The sequence below is a fragment of the Ctenocephalides felis genome, unplaced genomic scaffold (assembly GCF_003426905.1).
Source record: "Ctenocephalides felis isolate EL2017-DRISC unplaced genomic scaffold, ASM342690v1 CF-g0.4_SCAFFOLD_01170, whole genome shotgun sequence".
Classification (NCBI taxonomy): Eukaryota; Metazoa; Arthropoda; class Insecta; order Siphonaptera; family Pulicidae; genus Ctenocephalides; species Ctenocephalides felis.
The window spans coordinates 54,879,683-54,899,851 of NW_020537324.1; the positions used below are offsets into that span (position 1 = coordinate 54,879,683).

General features: G+C 29.7%; 3 protein-coding genes across 3 annotated transcripts; 1 reads left to right on the forward strand and 2 right to left on the reverse strand.

The window, feature by feature from the left end:
- Positions 1–3,848: 3,848 nt before the first annotated feature.
- LOC113367412 (esterase B1-like) lies at positions 3,849–9,396 on the reverse strand. The gene is given in 6 exon segments (XM_026609022.1): positions 3,849–4,048; positions 4,180–4,286; positions 4,288–4,369; positions 5,030–5,183; positions 5,240–5,373; positions 9,285–9,396. Coding segments are annotated over 6 exon segments (789 nt in total).
- A 319-nt stretch (positions 9,397–9,715) lies between these two features.
- Positions 9,716–10,543, forward strand: LOC113368236 (probable 28S ribosomal protein S23, mitochondrial). The gene is made up of 3 exons (XM_026609800.1): positions 9,716–9,945; positions 10,016–10,177; positions 10,244–10,543. Exons 1-3 carry the CDS (start codon positions 9,902–9,904, stop codon positions 10,515–10,517), a joined length of 480 nt encoding a protein of 159 aa, XP_026465585.1. The 5' UTR covers positions 9,716–9,901; the 3' UTR covers positions 10,518–10,543.
- Positions 10,544–10,791: 248 nt separating this feature from the next.
- LOC113368232 (piwi-like protein Siwi) lies at positions 10,792–19,856 on the reverse strand (the record flags this gene model as incomplete). Its single annotated transcript, XM_026609797.1, is given in 20 exon segments — positions 10,792–11,056; positions 12,168–12,441; positions 12,699–12,734; positions 12,737–12,866; positions 13,397–13,542; positions 13,545–13,564; positions 13,642–13,758; positions 13,825–14,010; positions 14,278–14,503; positions 15,223–15,355; positions 15,782–15,912; positions 15,971–16,160; positions 16,444–16,569; positions 16,835–17,106; positions 17,518–17,619; positions 17,707–17,764; positions 18,782–18,832; positions 19,082–19,159; positions 19,313–19,417; positions 19,701–19,856. Coding segments are annotated over 20 exon segments (2,802 nt in total), but the record flags the coding sequence as incomplete, so codon positions are not given.
- Between the last annotated feature and the right edge of the window lie 313 nt (positions 19,857–20,169).

A 20,169-nucleotide genomic window follows, 5' to 3' on the forward strand; every position in this document is an offset into this window, starting at 1 on the left:
TTTTTAACTTCCGAAGGAGAAGTTATGTTTTCATCAAAAAATCCGAATCGCTAATTTTATGTTTTCTCGACGTTTCGAGCCATTCTGAATCGAATGAGACCAAATTTGGAAAAAGTATGTGTGTGGTGTGTATGTGTGTGTGTGTGTGTGTGTGTGAACAGATTTTTGCCGTAAATCGACGTTTTCTCCAAAACGTTGGACCGATTTCAAAAATTTAAAAGCCATTTGATGTATCTCGATGAGGACTATCGTCTCTGAGTTTGTGCGGCGATCGGCCGGGCCGTTTCTTTGTAAATTGCAGAAAAGTGAAAAATTTTTCGTCCACGTTTTAGCCCGCAATTCTGAATCGATTCTGAAAATTCAAAAACCGTTCGATAGATATGGTTGGGAATCGTGCTGATTAGTTTTTGGTAAAGATCGGCCGGGCCGTTTTCTTGTAATAAAGTTTTTTAAAAAAAATTTTTGACGAGTTTTATGATTATTTTTTTTGACGAAAGATACCATAGTTTTCTAGGTCATACTAAAATATTACGGCCCTACGACAACTGGTTCAGCTTTAAAAATTCGTCAAAGTTTGCAAAAATCAGTATGGTCTTTATGGCATTTGTCAAAATTAGACTTTTGATTGACGTTTTCTCAAAAACGCCTGAACCGATTTTAGAAATTAAAAAGCCATTTGATGTATCGGTGAGGACTATCGTTTGTCAGTTTTGTGCAACGATCTGCCAAGCCGTTTCTTCGTAATTTGAAAAAAAGTGTTGAACTTTTCGTCCACATTTAGCTCATCCTACCGAACCGATTCAAAAAATCAAAACTGTTCGAAAGATATTAGTTGGGAATGATGCTGATTAATTTTAGGTGAAAATCTACCGAGCCGTTTTCTTGTAATTAACTGTTGAAAAAAAGTGTTAAATTTTCTTCCACATTTAGCTCATCCACCGAACCGATTTTAAAAAATCAAAAACTGTTCGAAAGATATCATTTGGGAATGATGCTGATTAATTTTAGGTGAAAATCTACCGAGCCGTTTTCTTGTAATTAACTGTTAAAAAAAAATTTAAGCCGTTTTTCATGGAACTTTTTTTGGCGATATACATCATGGTGTCATAGAACTTACTGTAATATTACGGCCTTACAACAAGTAGTTTAATTTTAAAAATTCGTCAAACTTTGCTAAAATTATTATCGTTTTTTTTAAAAGTAGGATTGATGAAGTATATTATTTACACATTTTTTTGATCAAGTCGATTATTTACACATATCGGGAAGTTCATGTAATTTGCCTCAAGGCTAAATACCAAACCAACTAGTTAATGAATTGAATGAACTTTGGGCAAAATATTAGGACATGTGGACTTTTTTTTCCAAATGTTGCAAAATATATCCAATGAAATGTGTTCAAAAACACAAGTCAAGTGTATTACAGTTTGTATTTTATGTAAAATATAATATTACAAAAAATTGCTATTCTACTTTTAATTTAATGAGAAGCATGAATTTCTCAAACGGTCAGTTGTGCAGTAGATAGGTGCACATGTATATATCTTCTTATATATAAAAATGGATCGCAAAATTTGTTGGTAAGCGCATAACTCAACAACGCCTGGACCAATTTGGCCAATTCTTTTTTTTAAATGTTTGTTTATGTCCAAGGATGGTTCTTACGGCGAGAAAAAATCGAATAATCGTCGGGAAAACCCTTTTCTGGCTAATACAAATAGTCGTAGTCGGCTTCTCGATATTATTTTTTGTTTTACTTTCGGCAGGCGATAAAATTGGTATGGCTTTAAAGAATTTGACTTCAAGTCATATAGGATTAAAACAATCAATGTCAATGTCCATTTGCCGCCCTTGCCGGTGGTGTTTTTCTTGCATTTTCTGTTATACTCGACTGAGTGTGCTTTTGTTTTGTTTGTAGTGTTTTGTTATCTACCTATGAATAAAAAGTTATTGCATGTGACACAATATTTTAATAATGTCTCCTATAAGACGAGGCAATTTAAGTAGAAGAACACGAAATGCTACAAACCAAGCTAATTACCGATCTAATCGTACTGCACAAGAACATGACGACCGACATAAAAGTTACTCAATACCAAATGGGCCGCTATGTTAGTAGTAATGAAGCAATTTGGCAAATATTTTCTTTTCCAATTCATAAGAGACACCCTTCTGTTATTCACTTAGCTGTGCATTTAGAAAATGGGCAAAGGGTGTACTTTACAGCAGTGAACGCAGGTCAAATATGCAAATCAGTAAAGAAATTTACAACGAAGCATTGATTTCAATTGAAGACATGTGCTTGATGATGTCAAACAAAGTATTAATTCACTTAGGCCTGCCCGCGCCCAATCGTCCAATGCATGATGCTTTTAACCAAGAATTGCATCGAGAAAATCTATATGAGCTCAACAATTTGAAAGAATTAATCGAAACAAATCTTCCACTGTTGAATGAGCAACAGAGGTATGTATTTGATATTCTTATGAAAGTAACAAATGATGGAACTGGGGGGATTTACTCCTTAGATGCGCCTGGTGCTACAGAAAAAACTTTTTGATTTTATTAATATTAGCAACAATTCGCTCACAAAACAAAATTGAACTTGCACTCGCTTCATCGGGAATCGCAGCAACTTTACTCGAAGGTGGTCGAACAACCCATTCAGCACTGAAATTGCCATTAAATATGCAAAGCAATGAAACTCCAATTTGCAACATTTCGAAGAACTCTGCAATGGCTAAGGTTTTGCAGCAATATCAATTGATTGTTTGGGATGAATGCACGATGGCACATACAAAATCTTAAAAGATCAGCAGAGCAATCAGAACCGATTTGGTAGATTTTTTTTGACAGGACGAAGTCTGTCGGGTCAGCTAGTATGTATATATATATATATATATATATGTATATATATATATGTATATATATATATATATATATATAATTAGGGTGGTCCTTAAAATGGTCATTTTCGAATTTCCTTGCTCCCAGGGGCTCAAATGGTTCCAAATTGATAAAAAACAATTCTCTGAAAGTTTTAGTCTTTAATTTAACGTTTAGATAGAGCGCAATTCAATCAAAGTTTGTATGGAAAGAGCATGGAAATTTTTTTGAAAATTAAAAAAAAGTGTTTTAGGTATAACTAGCGACAAATGAATGAGTTTTATTCATTCATTTGTTCGCTAAATTACATTTAAAAAACATTTTTAAAATTTTTGAAAATTTTTCCATGCTATTTCCATACAAAACTTTGATTGAATTGCGCTCTATCTAAACGTTAATATTAAGAGCTAAAATTTTCAGAGAATTGTTTTTTATCTATTTGGAACCATTTGAGCCCCTGGGAGCAAAGAAATTCGAAAATGACCATTTTAAGGACCACCCTAATATATATATATATATACAGTGGTGCTGTGCTAATATTTTTTTTACCGGAACGCTAAAATTAAAAAACCGGTTCAAAAACCGGTTCTCATGTTTGTACCGGTATATTATATACCGTATATATATGCATGTTTATCACATATAATAGAAAAGTTTAATAAAAATTAGTAAAATCATGAATTATAAATTGTAAAATTCACTTATGAAATTATTTTCTGTGTGTTGAGAATTTTTTTTTTAATTTTTTTGCCGGAACGCGTTCCGGCTCAAAAATGATTTGCCGGAACGACGTTCCGGCGCGTTCCGGCTCGACAACACCACTGTATATATATATATATATATATATATATATATATATGTACATATATATGTATATACATATATATATCATATGGAATATATAGCCATAGCCAGTTAATATTTATACTTTTTGAAAAACAACTTTGATTTTATATTAATATTTACAAAACCTGTGGAGTTAGAAGTGTTTCTTGTCTTTGTACAATCTGTTTGGCGTAGCAGCTTCTTAAATTCAATCTGGTCTTTGCCAAATTCGTGGTCCAGCCAAATCGTTCTGCCAATAACAGCGAACGTTTGGGATCGCTTACTGATCGGTGATTAAATGCTGAGCCGCTCTGAGCGATCGCTTTGTGAAATAGACCTATATTAAAAACAAAATTAAAATAAGGTATAAAATGTAACACTGGTTTGTATATAAAATTAAGTCTTATATAACTGATTGCCATTGAAATATCTTAAATACAATTATATTAAATAATTTAAAATAATTAACTTCAGACATCGGTGATAGCATATGCATATGCACACTGCAAGCGCCGGCACTTTCACCAAATAATGTTACATTATTAGAATCACCACCAAGTGATGTATATTTTCTTCACCCATTTTAATACCAGAACTTGATCTTTCATTCCTGCATTTCCTGGCACATTTAACTCAGGATCTGAAAAGCTTAAGAAACCTATAACAAATAAAATATCATGATAACAATAGAAATCATTTATTTTCACTGATGTATCCTCACTTCTGAGAACGAAAATTGGTATATATAAGTAGTGGATTTTTTTTTTAACAATACATTGCACATTTATTGCATTAGGTAACAAATGTAAATAACTTTGTAACTCCCAGTATACGTTGCGCGTACATTACATTTAGTTAACATTTGTTATATAACTTTGTGGCACAAAATGTTACATTACGGCAACAAGTAGTGTTTACTGGGATTATTGCAAATATAAATATCGGGTTATGAAAATTTTGCTCTTTGTTCATATTTTTGTCCATCATATCTAATAGCAAATTATAGTCTCTTATTAGAAATTAAATTAATTCTTTGCGAGCGTTGCTACACACAAGTCGACATGCATATATTTATATATGTTGCTTAATTCTATAATATTGATTAATTTACAGTTATATAAATATGCCAATGAAAATCTTAAAACTGTTCAGTGTTTAAATTTTTACATTTTTTCAAAATGTTAAAAAACTGATTAATAAATCCGAAGAAATCGAGAAACACCAGATATTTCTGCCCTTAAGCATTTTGAAAGGCCAGCATATATCACAAGTTCAAATTTACATTTGAAAAATAAAAATGTTGGGAAAAATAACTTACCAAAAGCGCCCAAACGGTAATTAAACGTGACTACAACTACATTGTTAGCTACGAGATAATCAGGTCCATACAAATCTGAAGAGCTGGTACCTCGCATAAATCCTCCACCAAATATGTAAACCATGACCGGGCACAGCCTCGTGGAAGGTTTTATCTGATCAAAAATCAGTTTATCGAATATATAATTTAAAGTTTTACAAGTATACGTACTTCTTTGGTATAAATATTCAAAGTTAGGCAATCTTCCGAGCCCACATAACGTTTACTTAAGGTCTCCTGTTGGGAACATGGCAATGCAGGCACACATTGCAAATTTTTGGTTGGGATACTAATTCGACTGGATCCTAGAAGAAAAATTCAAAAACATTATTATATATTATATAATTCGCTTTACACGGTTCTTGAAAATATATTTTAACTATATCTATAATAGCATTTTCATTGTTTTGTTGTCATTTTTTTTTTTTTAATTTTCATTCTGCAATCCAAATACCGAAAATGGTAACTCAGTTTTTAAGAGAACGGAGCGTCCGATTTGAATAATTCAAAAACATTTTACTTGTATTGACAAGATGAAGAATCGATAATATTTTCATGAAGGTAGTCTAGCGGTTTCGGAAAAAGTAATTTTTTGTCCAATTTATAGTTTCTCAAAAATCTTATTTTTTCAAAGTAATTTTTGTTCAAAAATGTTAATCGTTTTTAAAAAATAATATTTTTGTACGGGAAGTTCCAGCAATTTGCCTTAAGGCACGATGCCTTAATTGCCTTAAGACAGAATTCCACTTACAGCTAGTTTTAATTTTCATTCTGCAATCTATAAAAATAATTACATTTAGCAGAGAATAAAAAAAACTAACTGAAAAATACGAATTCTTACTAGCTTATAATAGTCTATGCTATGATGGAAATAGGCGACTCCCCGTTTCATGACCAAAACTAAATTTTATGTGCGTATAAGAAAGTTTGTTTAAAATACCAAAAAAGAGCAGTACTCTTTTTAAACTTTGTTTCTAATTAGTATTTATATAATTGATTGCGTTAATTTATTTAAGGTGATCGAATAACAGTATTATTTTTTATTGAAATAAATTTATTAAAAGTGCACATGTTTCATAATATATATTTATTTTTGCCTTCTCATAGGGTAAAGTTAGTAATCGCAAAAAGTTGAAAATGAAAATTTTTATATATCTTACATTTTGGCATACCTTTAAAAAATGAATGTATTTGTGTGTGCGTTTCTGTGTTTGGATACAAATTTTCGTCGACTATTTCGTGAACACTGATCAACCGATTTGAATCATTCAAAAAACATTCGATTCGCATTGACGACGAGAAGTGCTGATTAGTTTTGGCAGGGGCAGGTCCAGCCGTTTTGAAGATACGGGACAAAAAGTGCTAAAAATGGTAATACAGTTTTTGAGATAACGGAGCGTCCGATTTGAATGATTCGAAAAATATTTTATTTGTATTGACAAAATGAAAAACTGTTAAAATTTTTGAGAAGATGGGCATAGCGGTCTCGGAGATCTAATAAGTAAAAAAAAGTAAAACAAAATTCATTTGGCGGTCAATGATATTTACATATGCACATTAAATTATCAGTTATTTTATGAAAATTTTAATAATAGGAACTAATTTTATTTACATTTCTTTGGGTTCTGTACAAATGTTTATCCGTTAAGGTGCGCCCTAACCTAACGAACGAACAAGAACAAGCAAGAATGTATGTACGTACCAGAACGAACGGCAACGAGCATGGTGTGAACACCACAACGAACACGAACGAACACAAACGAACGTAGCGAGCAAGGTTCCGCAATTTGTCGGTACATATATCAAAGAAAATTGTTCGTTCATGTTTTGAATTCGTATGTGCAGTGTAGACATAGACCTTATACAATATTAAATTGTATAAGGTCTATGAGTGTAGACCCTAGACCAGAGGTCGGCAACGCGGCGCCCGCGGGCGCCATGGCGCCCCCGATCAACTTTAGATGCGCCCTCGGTTAATGTAAATGTATGATAACCTTAGCATAAATCAATTTCACATTTTCCAAATATAAGGCATATTGTTGTAAGTCTAAAAATAAATATAGAAAATTTTACTACTACATCATATTTAGAAGTTATAGTCAAATTGGCAGAAGAGTTTGTTCAAGATTTCGCAGCACTAGAACCCGTTCTAGGATTTTTTATAAACCCATTCAAAGTTGCCGAAGATGATCTTCTGCAAAGTGTTTCAGTGTATTTCGAAATTAATAATATCGAAGACGTGGAGTTAGAAAAAATTAACTTACAAAATGATATTATTTTAAAAGCACATAGTAATGATAAAATGTTTTGGAAGTCGATGAAAATACGTATCCTATTTTAAGGAAATGTGCGCTAAAAATTTACTCATATTGTGCAACAACATACAATTGCGTGTCTTTGTTTTCAAATATGAAATATTTGAAATTAAAATACCGAACAAAGTTAAATGACACACATTTAGATAACTGTTTGCGGACAGGGAACTTTAATTATATTCCCGATTATAAAAAATAGCTGAAAATACGGACACACAAGTTTCACACTAAATTATGTGTATATAATTAGGTATTATTAAATCATACTCTCCTTATATCGATGTACTGAATGTTCGTAATGTATATATTATATTATATTAAGTCTTAGTAACTAAGAGAATAAAGTTATGAAAAATCTTTTTTTTTTTCATACCGATGCGCCCTCGGTAATTTTCAGATTTAGTTTTGCGCCCTTAACGGCAATCAGGTTGCCGACCCCTGCCCTAGACCATCCCTAGACAATATTACATTGACAACATTAGAACGACCTAGACAATATTAGAATACCCTGTGTTCATTCGTTTGTCTATTATATTCGTGCGTCCACACCTAACGAACGAACATGAACGAACATAAAAGAACGTACCAGAACAAACAGCAGCAGCATAGTGTGGACGCCACAACGATCACGAACGAACATAAACAAACATGGCGAGCAATGTTCCGCAACTTGTCGGTACATCAAAGGGAATTGTTCGTTCATGTTTGAACTCGTATGTGCAGTGTGGACGCTACCACGAATGTAGACAAACATTTTTCTTTTTTGATGTTAAAATGTGCAGTCCTGCATTAGTTTATTTTGTGTTTATTATAAGAAATTGCTGTTATTGACAAATTTTGTAAATTTGATGACTTTAAATAATTTGCTCTTTCCCGCCACTTTAAATAATAAATCTGGCGTTTCACGGTACATCCTCGAACAAAAAGATTCAAGCCCTCACTGCTTTGAGGCGTTTGTTTGGAATTTTTTGCGTTCGTTCGTGTTCCTGTTCGTTCTTCTTTGTATTTTCTTGTTCGACATGTTCGTTCGTGTTCGTTCGTTAGGTGTGGACGCACCTTAAATAGTGGTGTGGACCATGTGTGGACGCTGAAGCTACCACGAATGTAACCAAACATTTTTCTTTTTTGATGTTAATATGTGCAGTTCTGCATTTATGTTGTGACATTGCTATTGTTGATAAATTTTGTAAATTTGATCACTTGCAATAATTTTTCCCTTTCCGTCCACTTTAACTAATAAAACTGATGTTTCACGGAACATTCTCGAACAAAGAAGATTCAAGCCCTGGCTGCTTTAAAGCGTTTGCTCAAGTTCGTTTGGAATGATTCGCCTTCGTTCGTGTTCGTGTTCGTTTTTCTTTGTATTTTCTTGTTCGTCATGTTCGTTCGTGCTCGTTCGTTATGGCCCGTCTCCACTGCACGAACGCGCACGGTGAATCCTGTTTTTGGCATGCGCGAGGTTTGCTTTTGCTTGCAATAATTTAGTCTGCGCACATTGCAAACAGATTCGCCGTACGGATTCGTGCAATGGAGGTGAAGGATGGGTGAAGGCACCTTTAGATCCGACGCGCGCTAAGTTCAAAATTTCCAGAATATTTCAAAAGATAATAGAAAATTCCAAAAAGTCAAATGCTTTTAAAAATTTCAAAATTCTCTAAAATTTAATTTTTTCAAAGTTTGAAAATCATTTTCAATCTTTTTTAAGATTTTAATTTTCGGTACGAAAAGATCTAACAATTTGCCTTAAGGCACAATGCCATGCGCCACTAGTTCGTTCAATGTATTTGTTATTCATCATATTGAAAATTGAAAGAATGTATTTTTCATTTTTTATACCGTGCTAAGCGGGGGATATGTGTATATATATATGCAAAATTCCATAATTACCTGAAACCGCAAACTTCCAACAGGAGTTTCTGCATATCTTATTCCTTTGAAACTATAGTAATCAACACCGGTGCAGCTAACAGTTAATTGCCCTTGCACGGTTCCGTTCGCAGTGTCAACAAACATATTCATAACTTTTTTTATTTTCATTCACTTTATTAATTAGCAACTGTGCAATCCACACCACACATTTTTTGAGTCATTGGCAGTAAAATTTAAACCAATATGATAATACAAAATTTATTCATATGGGAATTGAACTCAGTTGAACCTTGACATTAATTGAGATTACAATTAATGGTGCATTGAAAATCAGTTCACCAATATTAACACAAACTGAAAATAACCACAATGTAACATGAAATACAGTTTTTAGAAGTAAATAAATAGCAATTGATGAATGTATTATTGAATTCAGAATAAAAATAAACGTTTACACTTCATTTTTATTCATAATTAATAATTTCACCAGAATAGAATATATGACTTCTAAATTTTGCATTAAATAATACCTCACCTCAGGCTCAGTTTTAAGGTTATATAAATATAACCTATAAAACGGAGTGGTTGTCAATTTAACTTGCATCATAAGTTTGGTTCGTCTATGAAGTCAATGAAAAAATAAACAATCATGGCTAGTAGTAGACTAGAAAAAATTGGAACAATATTTAGCAGGTAACACCCATAAATAATAAATTAAAATATCCATCAGTTATGTTTCGATCGTGAAATAATTGAATTTTAGAGTTGACGGTTTAATCAAAGCTAATGGCATGAAATGGAAAGAACGCCCGCTATGGTACGATATTTATAAAGCCTTTCCACCTGCACTTGAACCTAAATATGCACGTCCAGTTCCAAATCTTCCAATCCGTAATATATTCTATGAAGAAGATGTAATCAGAGCGTAAGTAAATACACATTTCAATCAGTACATTGTAATTATTTTAAATTTTATTTGGCTCTGATTTAGGAAATTCCATAAAGGCAATAAACAATTACCTGGCTACAATTTATCAGATAGTTCACATAAAACAACTACACAAAAGTTTATATTGATATTCAATCAATTAAAGAGCGACAATAAAACTCTTGATGATGACCAACTATTTAACACGGCTTTAGATTTGCTAGAGTCCGAGATGGTTTCCAGAAAAGAAGCCACAACCAGGCCATTAGAGACTGTCACAAAATCAGAATCAAAGTCTGAAGATATGAATGTTAATATAAAAGATTTATTTAAATAAAATAATGTATAGATATTAAAAATAAATAGTCAAGATTAATGCTAGTGTATTAACATACATGCTTTTATTATTATTATTTTATAAACTGCAAAAACTTTATAAGTTATAATGTAATAATATCACAGTGAACAAAGGTTTACAATTACATTGCTGTTAAGTCTATGAATAGAAAATCACATTAAACATGCGAATCAAACACATTCTACTAATTCACATGCAATAACTTAATTAAAGCAATATTTCATTGATATTGATTAACATTAATAGAAAATAATTATAAAAAGTACAAAGAGTCATCCAATTTACTATTTGGTGCCCTGTGCAAGCTTTGTCCAACCAAGTAAGCTAATTTATGTGCATATTGGCAGGGGGCTGGCACACGACATGTACCTGACCAATTATAGTACATATGGGTGAGCTTGTATGAAAGTCTTTGAATCTTATCAGGATCAAGCCCTAGTGTGTCATAAATGACATTGTAAGATGTTGGAGAAACAGTACCTTGGCGTACTGTTTGACTGACTAGGAAGAAATCGTACCTGAAAATAATGAGGTTGCCATTATTATTAAAATGATTTTTTTTGTCGTGATTATGATAATATTGATTTTAATTTACAAGAACCAAGATTTATAATTGTGTTTTTAATAAATATATGTAGTTATGTCATTTTATACATCATTAAAATAATTGTTTATAATAAGATTTTTTTTAATAAGTACTTATTGTAATTACATTTCTAACGGTGATTCATTATTCCCTTCTTCATGAAAAAATGGCTTAAACTCTAAATGGTAATAACATCTGAGTGTTCTCAAATTACTTGCATCAATTCACTAACTTATCTGAAAACTTTACATAGCAACCACAAGTCGTTATTTTAGATAATATTGTAAAATATTTATTGTTAGCAGTCTTTTCTTATTATTTATAAAGAAAAACAGATTACAGAAAAAATTAATATATAAAAGCAAAACAAGTGTTTCTACATAATGTCTTAAAAATACCTTACGTGGATGAAGTAATTAATAACCAGAGCGATACCCTTATAGAAAATTGAAGATCGTTCAAATGAGTTACTAAGACCAGTTTTCAACGTAACCCAATAAAATATACACAAAATCTGTACACATTATGAAAATCTCTATAAAATATCTGACAATTTGATGTGCATATGTCTAATGATCATTTTTGACCGCCAAAAGGCATTTTTTTAACTTATTTTTGTTGAGAGACCTGCCTTCCCAAAAAGTTGATCAGTTTTTTATTTTGTCAATACAAGTAAAATGTTTTCTGAATTATTAAAATCGGACTCCGTTCTCTTAAAAACTGAGTTACCGTTTTTGGCACTTTTTGCCCCGTATCTTCGGAACGGCTAAACCTTCCTTCGCCAAAAACTAATCAGCACGTCTCTTCATCAATACGAATCGAATGTTTTTTTAATTATTCAAATCGGATGGTCCATGTTCCCGAAATCATCAACGAAAATTTGTATCCGCACACATACACACATCCATCTATTTTTTCTAAGGTATGCCAAAATGTTCAAGAACCTTTGAAACGTAAAGATATATAAAAATATTTATTTTCGATTTTTTTGCGATTACTATAAATTGCCCTACAGGAAGTTAAAAATTGCAACTGATATTTACCTCTCTGGCAGTGTGATAACATCATCAACGACTGTTCCAGGTACTGGATTTTTTCTGTCAACTGAGAAAATTCTGGTATTGATACGCTTGCTCACAATTATGTATGCTAGTCGTACTGGTAAATTCCCATATTGTTCCTCAAGAAGATTAAGTACCAGCCTCACTTCTTGATTATGAACATAAGGAATTTGTCCATCGCCTACACCATCTCGATAGAATACAATTCTTTGAGGCAACATTCCACCATTGGCTTGTTTATATTTAAGAAGAGCTTCTGCAAAATAAGATAATTGCATATAGTTACTAAAATTTATTATTAAATTATAATTGTATTATATTGAATTATAAATTATTTATAATTATATCATAATAAATTATAAATTATTTATTATTATATAATAATTAATTACAATAATAAAATTATTGAACTATATTATAATTAATTATAATAATAATTAAACCATCATCATATATTAGCTTTTTACGCTCAGTAGAAATATTATTAAAAATAATAAATAAAAAATATCTTACTAGATATATTGACCACAAGATCATTAGCCAATTCTTCCCTCGAGCATGATGACTCACAGCTGAAAAGTATCGTGTTAAGCATCTATCTACAGATGCCACCAAAGCGCCATATGAAAGGGCTTTATTGGAGGAGTCATGGCATACATCAAAGCCAATGACCATAAGGCCCTGTAATAAAAATACATGATTATTATTATATTAAATACTTCTTGCAAAAATGTAATTTGCTACAATTCTATGAACCTATCTCATTAGAAATAAATATGTTTAGAAAACAATAGGATGAAGAGTTTTCATGATTAATAAAATATCATAACAATAACATTTTAACCAAAAATCAAAACACTTTAGAATATTTGTTGAAAATAAAATTAAAATTTTAAATTACTACTTAATTAAAATAAATAACCAAGAAGTCTTATTTCTTGAAATCTTAGAGCAATTGTGTTATTATTTTTGACTGTGGTCCTAGAAATGTTATTCATGATTACGGTTCTATCAAATAAACAAAAGTAATAAAAATTAACCACAATTTCATCAAAGCTCTAGAGTGCACTTAAAAGCCCATAATTTCCAAGTTACGTGATATAAATTTTTTTTCTGATTTCCAGACATATGCTCACAGACGTCTGCAAACAATGCAACACAGAAAAAAATCCCCAAAACCACTTTTTTTAAATAGTACATTATATACTTACTGTTATGGGGATTTCCACAGACCAAGGAGCCCCGCCCATTTTGCAATTCATCTGAATAGCAACTTTTGTAGCTATAGACATTACTCCTTTTGATATCAAATTCTTCGCAAGTATTACTTGAGTTGGGACCATGCGATCGACACAAACTTTTTCTTGATAGCGGAATATCTGCATGAGTAAAATTAACAACAAGTGAAATATTACAGTATCAAAAAAAATTGCAAATTCTTTGCTATATTTATTACCTATCGCTTCGATTATTTGGTACAACACACAAAACTAAATCTGGTGTTGCTGAAGAAGATAAAATTTTTTCCAGCATATCTGTATATGTTGAACTTCTATCATCTGATACTTCATTTCTAAAATATATAATTTACACTTATATATTGTAGTTTTATACTTTATATTGTATTCATTTTACTTACAGAATGGGTTGACTAATAGTCAATCTCATTGAGGCTGCAGCTTTCTGCAGGATTTTAAGAAAATCCATACTATCCTTTCGAAACTTTGGCAGAAATAGTATATGCCAGCGATTAATATTAACAATCGATAGCATAGCACTAGAACGCAAGTCTCTGGTCCAATCGACATTAACATCAACATCAACCCTGTTTCAATTTCAAATAATATTTATAATAACAAATAGAAGACTAAAGTGATATATTGTAGATATTCGTGATTTAAATACATAAAAAATAATAGTTTATATACATTTCATACTGCATTTGATTGAGTCAATTAAAAGTTATATCTACTAAAATACCATTAAAGAAAAAATCAAAATTTATGTAAACTTCATTCTATCATTGCAATATTATCTGTAAGTATACTGCTGATTAATCAATAGTTGAATTAAATTGAACATGTGTACTCACTTTCGGCTTCCACCTAGGTTAATTTTTTCTCTTGGTAAAACTCTTCCTGTAAACTCAAGCAATTTGTTATCTAGATCCATTTGCCAACCAGACAATTCCTTTTGCGTTTCTGGTGTGGTGCGCAAACGCAAATTGAAGTCCATCAATTTCCTTATTCTCATCTCAGGGTTTACTCGAGTGTGTTCAGACATAGCTCTCATTAATTGAAAATTACTCCTCATATCATCTGCAAGATAAAGGTAAATATTAGTTATCATTACTAATTAATGAATTTTATACAAATTAATAGATATATCAGTTACTACTACAGATTTATGATTTTCTAAATGAATAAACAATATAACAAATAACAAGATAACAAAAAATCATGAAAATTAAATTGATTGACATTATTATTAAGTTTTAGATTTTTTTTTATTCAACATTAAATATATTCTTGAACATGTAAATTATTTGCAGCCAAATAGTCAAAATAATAAGCAATAATAAGTATTTTAACTTCGTTTAAAAGATTTCTGAACGTTTTGGCATAATTAAAAGTGCAGAAAACCCCGCATACAGTTTTTGTAAGAACGGGGCATCTGATTAGATTGATTCAACATCTGGTAACAAGTAGACAGGTAAAAAGGTGAAAGGGTGAAAGGGATATGTAGGAAAACAGGCAGACAAGTTGATGAGATAAATAGAGAGAGGTAGACAGGCGTCAGGCAGACTTGTAGATCATATACAAAACTAAAACAATATTATTGATTATAATGAATATTTTACATATTGCAAAAGTTCATATTTTATTTGCCACAAGGTGAAATGCCACTTACAACTAGTCGTTTTGTAAGTCAGACTAGCCACTTTCAACTATTCGGCTGCAAATAAACATATATATATATATATATATTAGATATATATATATATATATATATATTTAAAATAATCATAATAACAAACCTGTGAGACCGGTAGTTCTACAAAGTTCGGGTACGAGAGCTTGGTATGCTGGACATCCAGAACGAATGTCCTTGTCTTTAGATCTATGGATCAACATAGGCTGCTTGGTATCTTTAATTATAACGTTATATTTCTAGAAAAAAAGAGTTGAACAAAAAATTTTAAAAAAAATTAACAATAATAGCATGAATATCTATTTTAAATACAAATATTTGTATATATGTACAAAATAAATAAATAAATAAATAATTTTAGTGTTCCTTTTAATTGTGTACAAGTTAATATGGCACAAAACAATTAAATGAAAACAATGCATTGTTTTCCTGTGATATACAATAATATAAAAATATAATAAAAACCATAGACTAATAAAAACTAATAAAATAATGTATGAATATTAAAATAATATGTAATTTTATCATAGTGATAAGAAATTATTTGAATATTAACTAAAATGTTGTCCTTTTTTTTTAAATTTAAATTTAACTTCGAATTTAAATTTATATTTCATTTGTTAATTAGCCAATTTCTGCTTACTATATTTAAAAAATCAACTTACAGCCTTATAGTAGTTGGAGAATGTGATCTCCTCTCCTGTCTTCTTCTTGAAAGTAGACAATGGAGTCATCTCCCAATTGACGCCATCAATTTTGTATGTTTTATTATTATAATCAGTTAATACAACAGCACCTAAAATGATAATTGTTACAACCAATACCCAATTACAAATAAAGAATTAAAAACTAACCCAGCATGAGACGTTCAAATTCATCTCTAAAGTTTCGTCCCTCTTTGCACTTTGATAGTACATGGTGTGCCGTGTCTAGTCTCATAACTTTATGAGTAATTTCAGTGCACATAAGAATGCTACTCTCATGCTGTCTTATCGATGTTATGTATCCAGGCCAAAGTTGTAAATGGTATTGTGGAATTTCAACCTATAAATGAAAAATTATTTTATTTAAATGTTTACATAAAATTATTTTATGTATGCTTGTCATATCATATGTAATATTAAAATATTCTATTTATATGACTCTCAAATGCCTAAGTAATATATTCTTATTACTCATGTATAAAAATCATAATGTAAATTAAACTAACTTATACTGTCAATATAGTCCTATGATTGAGTATTTATTTTTATATTAATTCAGAAAAACTTAATAGAAAATTCTGACATAGTTAAAAAAATATACTCATAATTTGTGATATCCTTACTTTAGATACAGCATCAAAAAAGTTCCGCCCAACTAATTGAAGTTTTAGCCCTTCAAAGCAGCGACGAATTAATATATTGAAGAACTGAAGGTATTGATAATCTCCCATGCATAAATGCCCAACCATCTAAAAATGAAATCTATTTAGTATGACAAAAATTATATTATGCTTACAATATATGTAAGTACATACATATAATTATGCATATATGTATATATATGTATATATATATATATATCTATTATATATATATATATATATATATAAATATATGTAAACATGTATATACATTAAACAAATTAACTTCTTTCTTGAATCGAATGTTGATTAAGATAAATAAAAATATCAAGGTGTAAAACATAAAATATCAAATATGCTTTAATTATCATACTTTAAGACGAATCACTATTTGAGTTCCGTCTTGTTTTCGAGCTGAATTCAGCTCAATGATATCGGGATAGAGTCTCTGCGCACTATATAAGATTGTTCCATCAAACAAATATCCTCCAAGTGTTGCAGAATGATCTTTCAATAAAGCTTTGCGCACAAATGTCCTATCTTCCTCCGGCATAAAATCGACACGATACTGATATAGACACCAAGTGGTTTGGTGATTTAATCGGAAATAGTTAGCCAGTAAACGTACTTGTTGCCCAGTTGTTCCTGTATATTTTTAAGATATTTGAATGAAAGATAAATAATATATACTATATTTTAAATTTTATTTTTGAATCTCAAATTATTTTTAAAATATTTATTTAACAGTATATAGGGCATCATATCTGGAAAGAAAATGATAAAGCATGCACCAAACAAAAATTGTTTATTTATTTTGTAATGAATTACTGAGTATAAAAATATAATATATGTACAGTGAAATGATGTATATGTAAAATGTAAATGCAAAAAATATAACTAAGTAGTGAGAAATTCCAAAAATACATACCAACATTTTCTGATTTTAAAAATAAAAAAAATTACAATATAGATATTGTTATACACAAAATTAAAATATCTAAGATATGAACAAATTATGTATGTTTATTCAATACAAGGATTCTTTATTATACATACCTTTTTTTGTGGCCAGGTTGTCAGGGCGTGTCTTTATGTGATCTCCTGCAACGTTCGCTTTTTTGCCCTTGCCAATTGGCTTCGTCAGTTGTTCGTTCGCCCCTGAAATATAAAATTTTATTATTCAAAATAATAGAAATAAAATAATGATATTTATATAATATTTTGCTAAACTAAACAAAAACTCACCACTCATAATAGCCTTTGTAGAGCCATCGCCAGTGTAAAATAATTGCGTAAGAGATGTCTAAAAAATAAATCTTAATTTATCAATTCAAGATTTTTTATTAAATGATCATATATATGTATGTATATATATAAATATATATATATATATATATATATATATATATACAGGAATAAAATGTTCAATATTCAAAAAAAGCAAACAGCTAAAAATTATTTATATTAAATGTAATTTAAAAAGCTTTATAAAATTGTCTATTTATATTAAATGCAATTTAAAAAGCTTTATAAAATTGTCTATGCATATTAATGATAGATCATAAAGATAATAATTTGGATTAAGATCATTTATTTCAAAAACATATACAGTAATTTTTCTGAAATATGAAATATCATGCCGTTACTGGAATTTAACTGCAAGTTAGTAATCCATGTTTTGTTATATAACATGGTTTAGGAAATCAATGTTATGCTGAAAGTTATTTATGTGTTCTGTAAGCATTGTTTTATTCTAATTATTATTTTTTTAATTATTTCTGTGTTGAGGAATTCTTTTTCATCACTTTCCGTAACCATATGTTTTTACCAGTTTGCACATTTTTGAAAAAATCTTTATAAACACAATTCATTCAGAGCTAAGACTTACAATGACTCTGTACAAAAATTTAGTTTTCTAACTCAAAATCATAATTATTTTTGAATGTTGAACTACAGATAGAATGGTATTACAATTATGTTAATTAGTGTATGTAGTGTAGTGTTAAATTGTTTTTTTACCTATCTTTAAGTCTAATATGTTTGCATATCCATTTTATTTTCTAAATTAATTATAAAAAAAAATTCTAGTTTTTTACTGAATTATGGTCTCGATGGAGACTGAAACGTGTGGATTAACAAAGCTGATATCATAATTGCTTTAGTTTTTTTTACTTGGTACTATGGCCCGACTCAACACACTCGTTTTAATATATATTTTACATACCAAATTTACATACTCAAAAAAAGGAAATATTTATATATATATATATATATATATATATATATATATATATATATATGTATATAATGAGCATCATACCTTAAGAGATGTCATGTCCAAAGAAGAGTTTCCATTCATGTTAGGTTTCACCTGCAAAGAAAGTCGAATAGTGTTTAGATCCACTTCACTAATTATCAGCAAGAATATATATATATATATATATATATATATATATATATACATCAAAAACAAGAAATAAATAAATAAATGAATGAAGGGTATAATAAAAAAAAGCCTATAAATAAATATATATCTGTGTGTATGCATGTAGATGCAATATCTTTCGATTTCGTGCATTGATTTAGTGTGATTTTGAAACTTAGTTACTGTTTATTATACCTGGTTCATATTGTTTACTTTTAATTGTCCATTCGTTACTGATCTATTTGTATCCCAAGTAAGTGGAGTAGTAACATTCTATAAGCCAATAAAATATATAAAATTAAAATGATAGCATACAATAATATGAATTTTTATAACATGTTTGAAGTATTACTATTAAGTTACTATTACTATTAAGTAAAGTATACTAATTAATTAATATAATGATTAAAATTACAAAAATACAACCTGAATGTTAGGACCATTATCCATTTGGATACCATTGATTTGAGAAGGCTGTGCTTGTGCCAATGGCTTACTATTATTAATCTGAAGAGGAATAGCAGTCCGATCCTATTAATAACCATTAAAAAACATATAAAACAAAGTATTTACAACATTTCTTAATTGAAGTACTAAACTATTCTTCTTATTTGTATTTAATTTCAGTAATAGTATTTTGATAACGAGCAAATATACAAACGTTAATACATATTAAAAGTTAAGTTATTACATCAATATTAAAAAACATCTTTAGATTATGCTATTTGCAATAAAAACTTTAGTTTCATAAATATACTTGTTTTTTATACATAAATCTCAAAAGTCATTTCATAGTTTAACCAAATTAAAGAACCTTATCTGCAGGTATCGCTCCATTTACAAGTTTGCCATTATTTGACTGACCCCATTGGAATGGCCCATTTGCTTTGGCAGGTCCATTCTTAAGATGATCAGTGCCTACTGGTGACAGCCCATTGGTCATTGATTTATTCAAATCCCATTGTATACCCTAAAAAATAATCAACAAGTATTTACACTAAAATTATGGTAAAAAAATCAAATTAAACTTAAGTTATCAATTTATCAATATATAAGTACAAGGAATTATAAAATTTAAATTTAATGAATTAAAAACGGTGGCATACAAGTAAAATATTAAAATAACAAATTATCTAAAATAGCATATGAAATAAATTCTCTCAATCTCTCTGTAAAGTTGAAAAAATCAATAATACTATGATAATAATTATTCATAAACATGTTCTGGTTATATTTTATTCATATTAAAATAAAGTATGCAATAATAACTGACTAGAGTATCA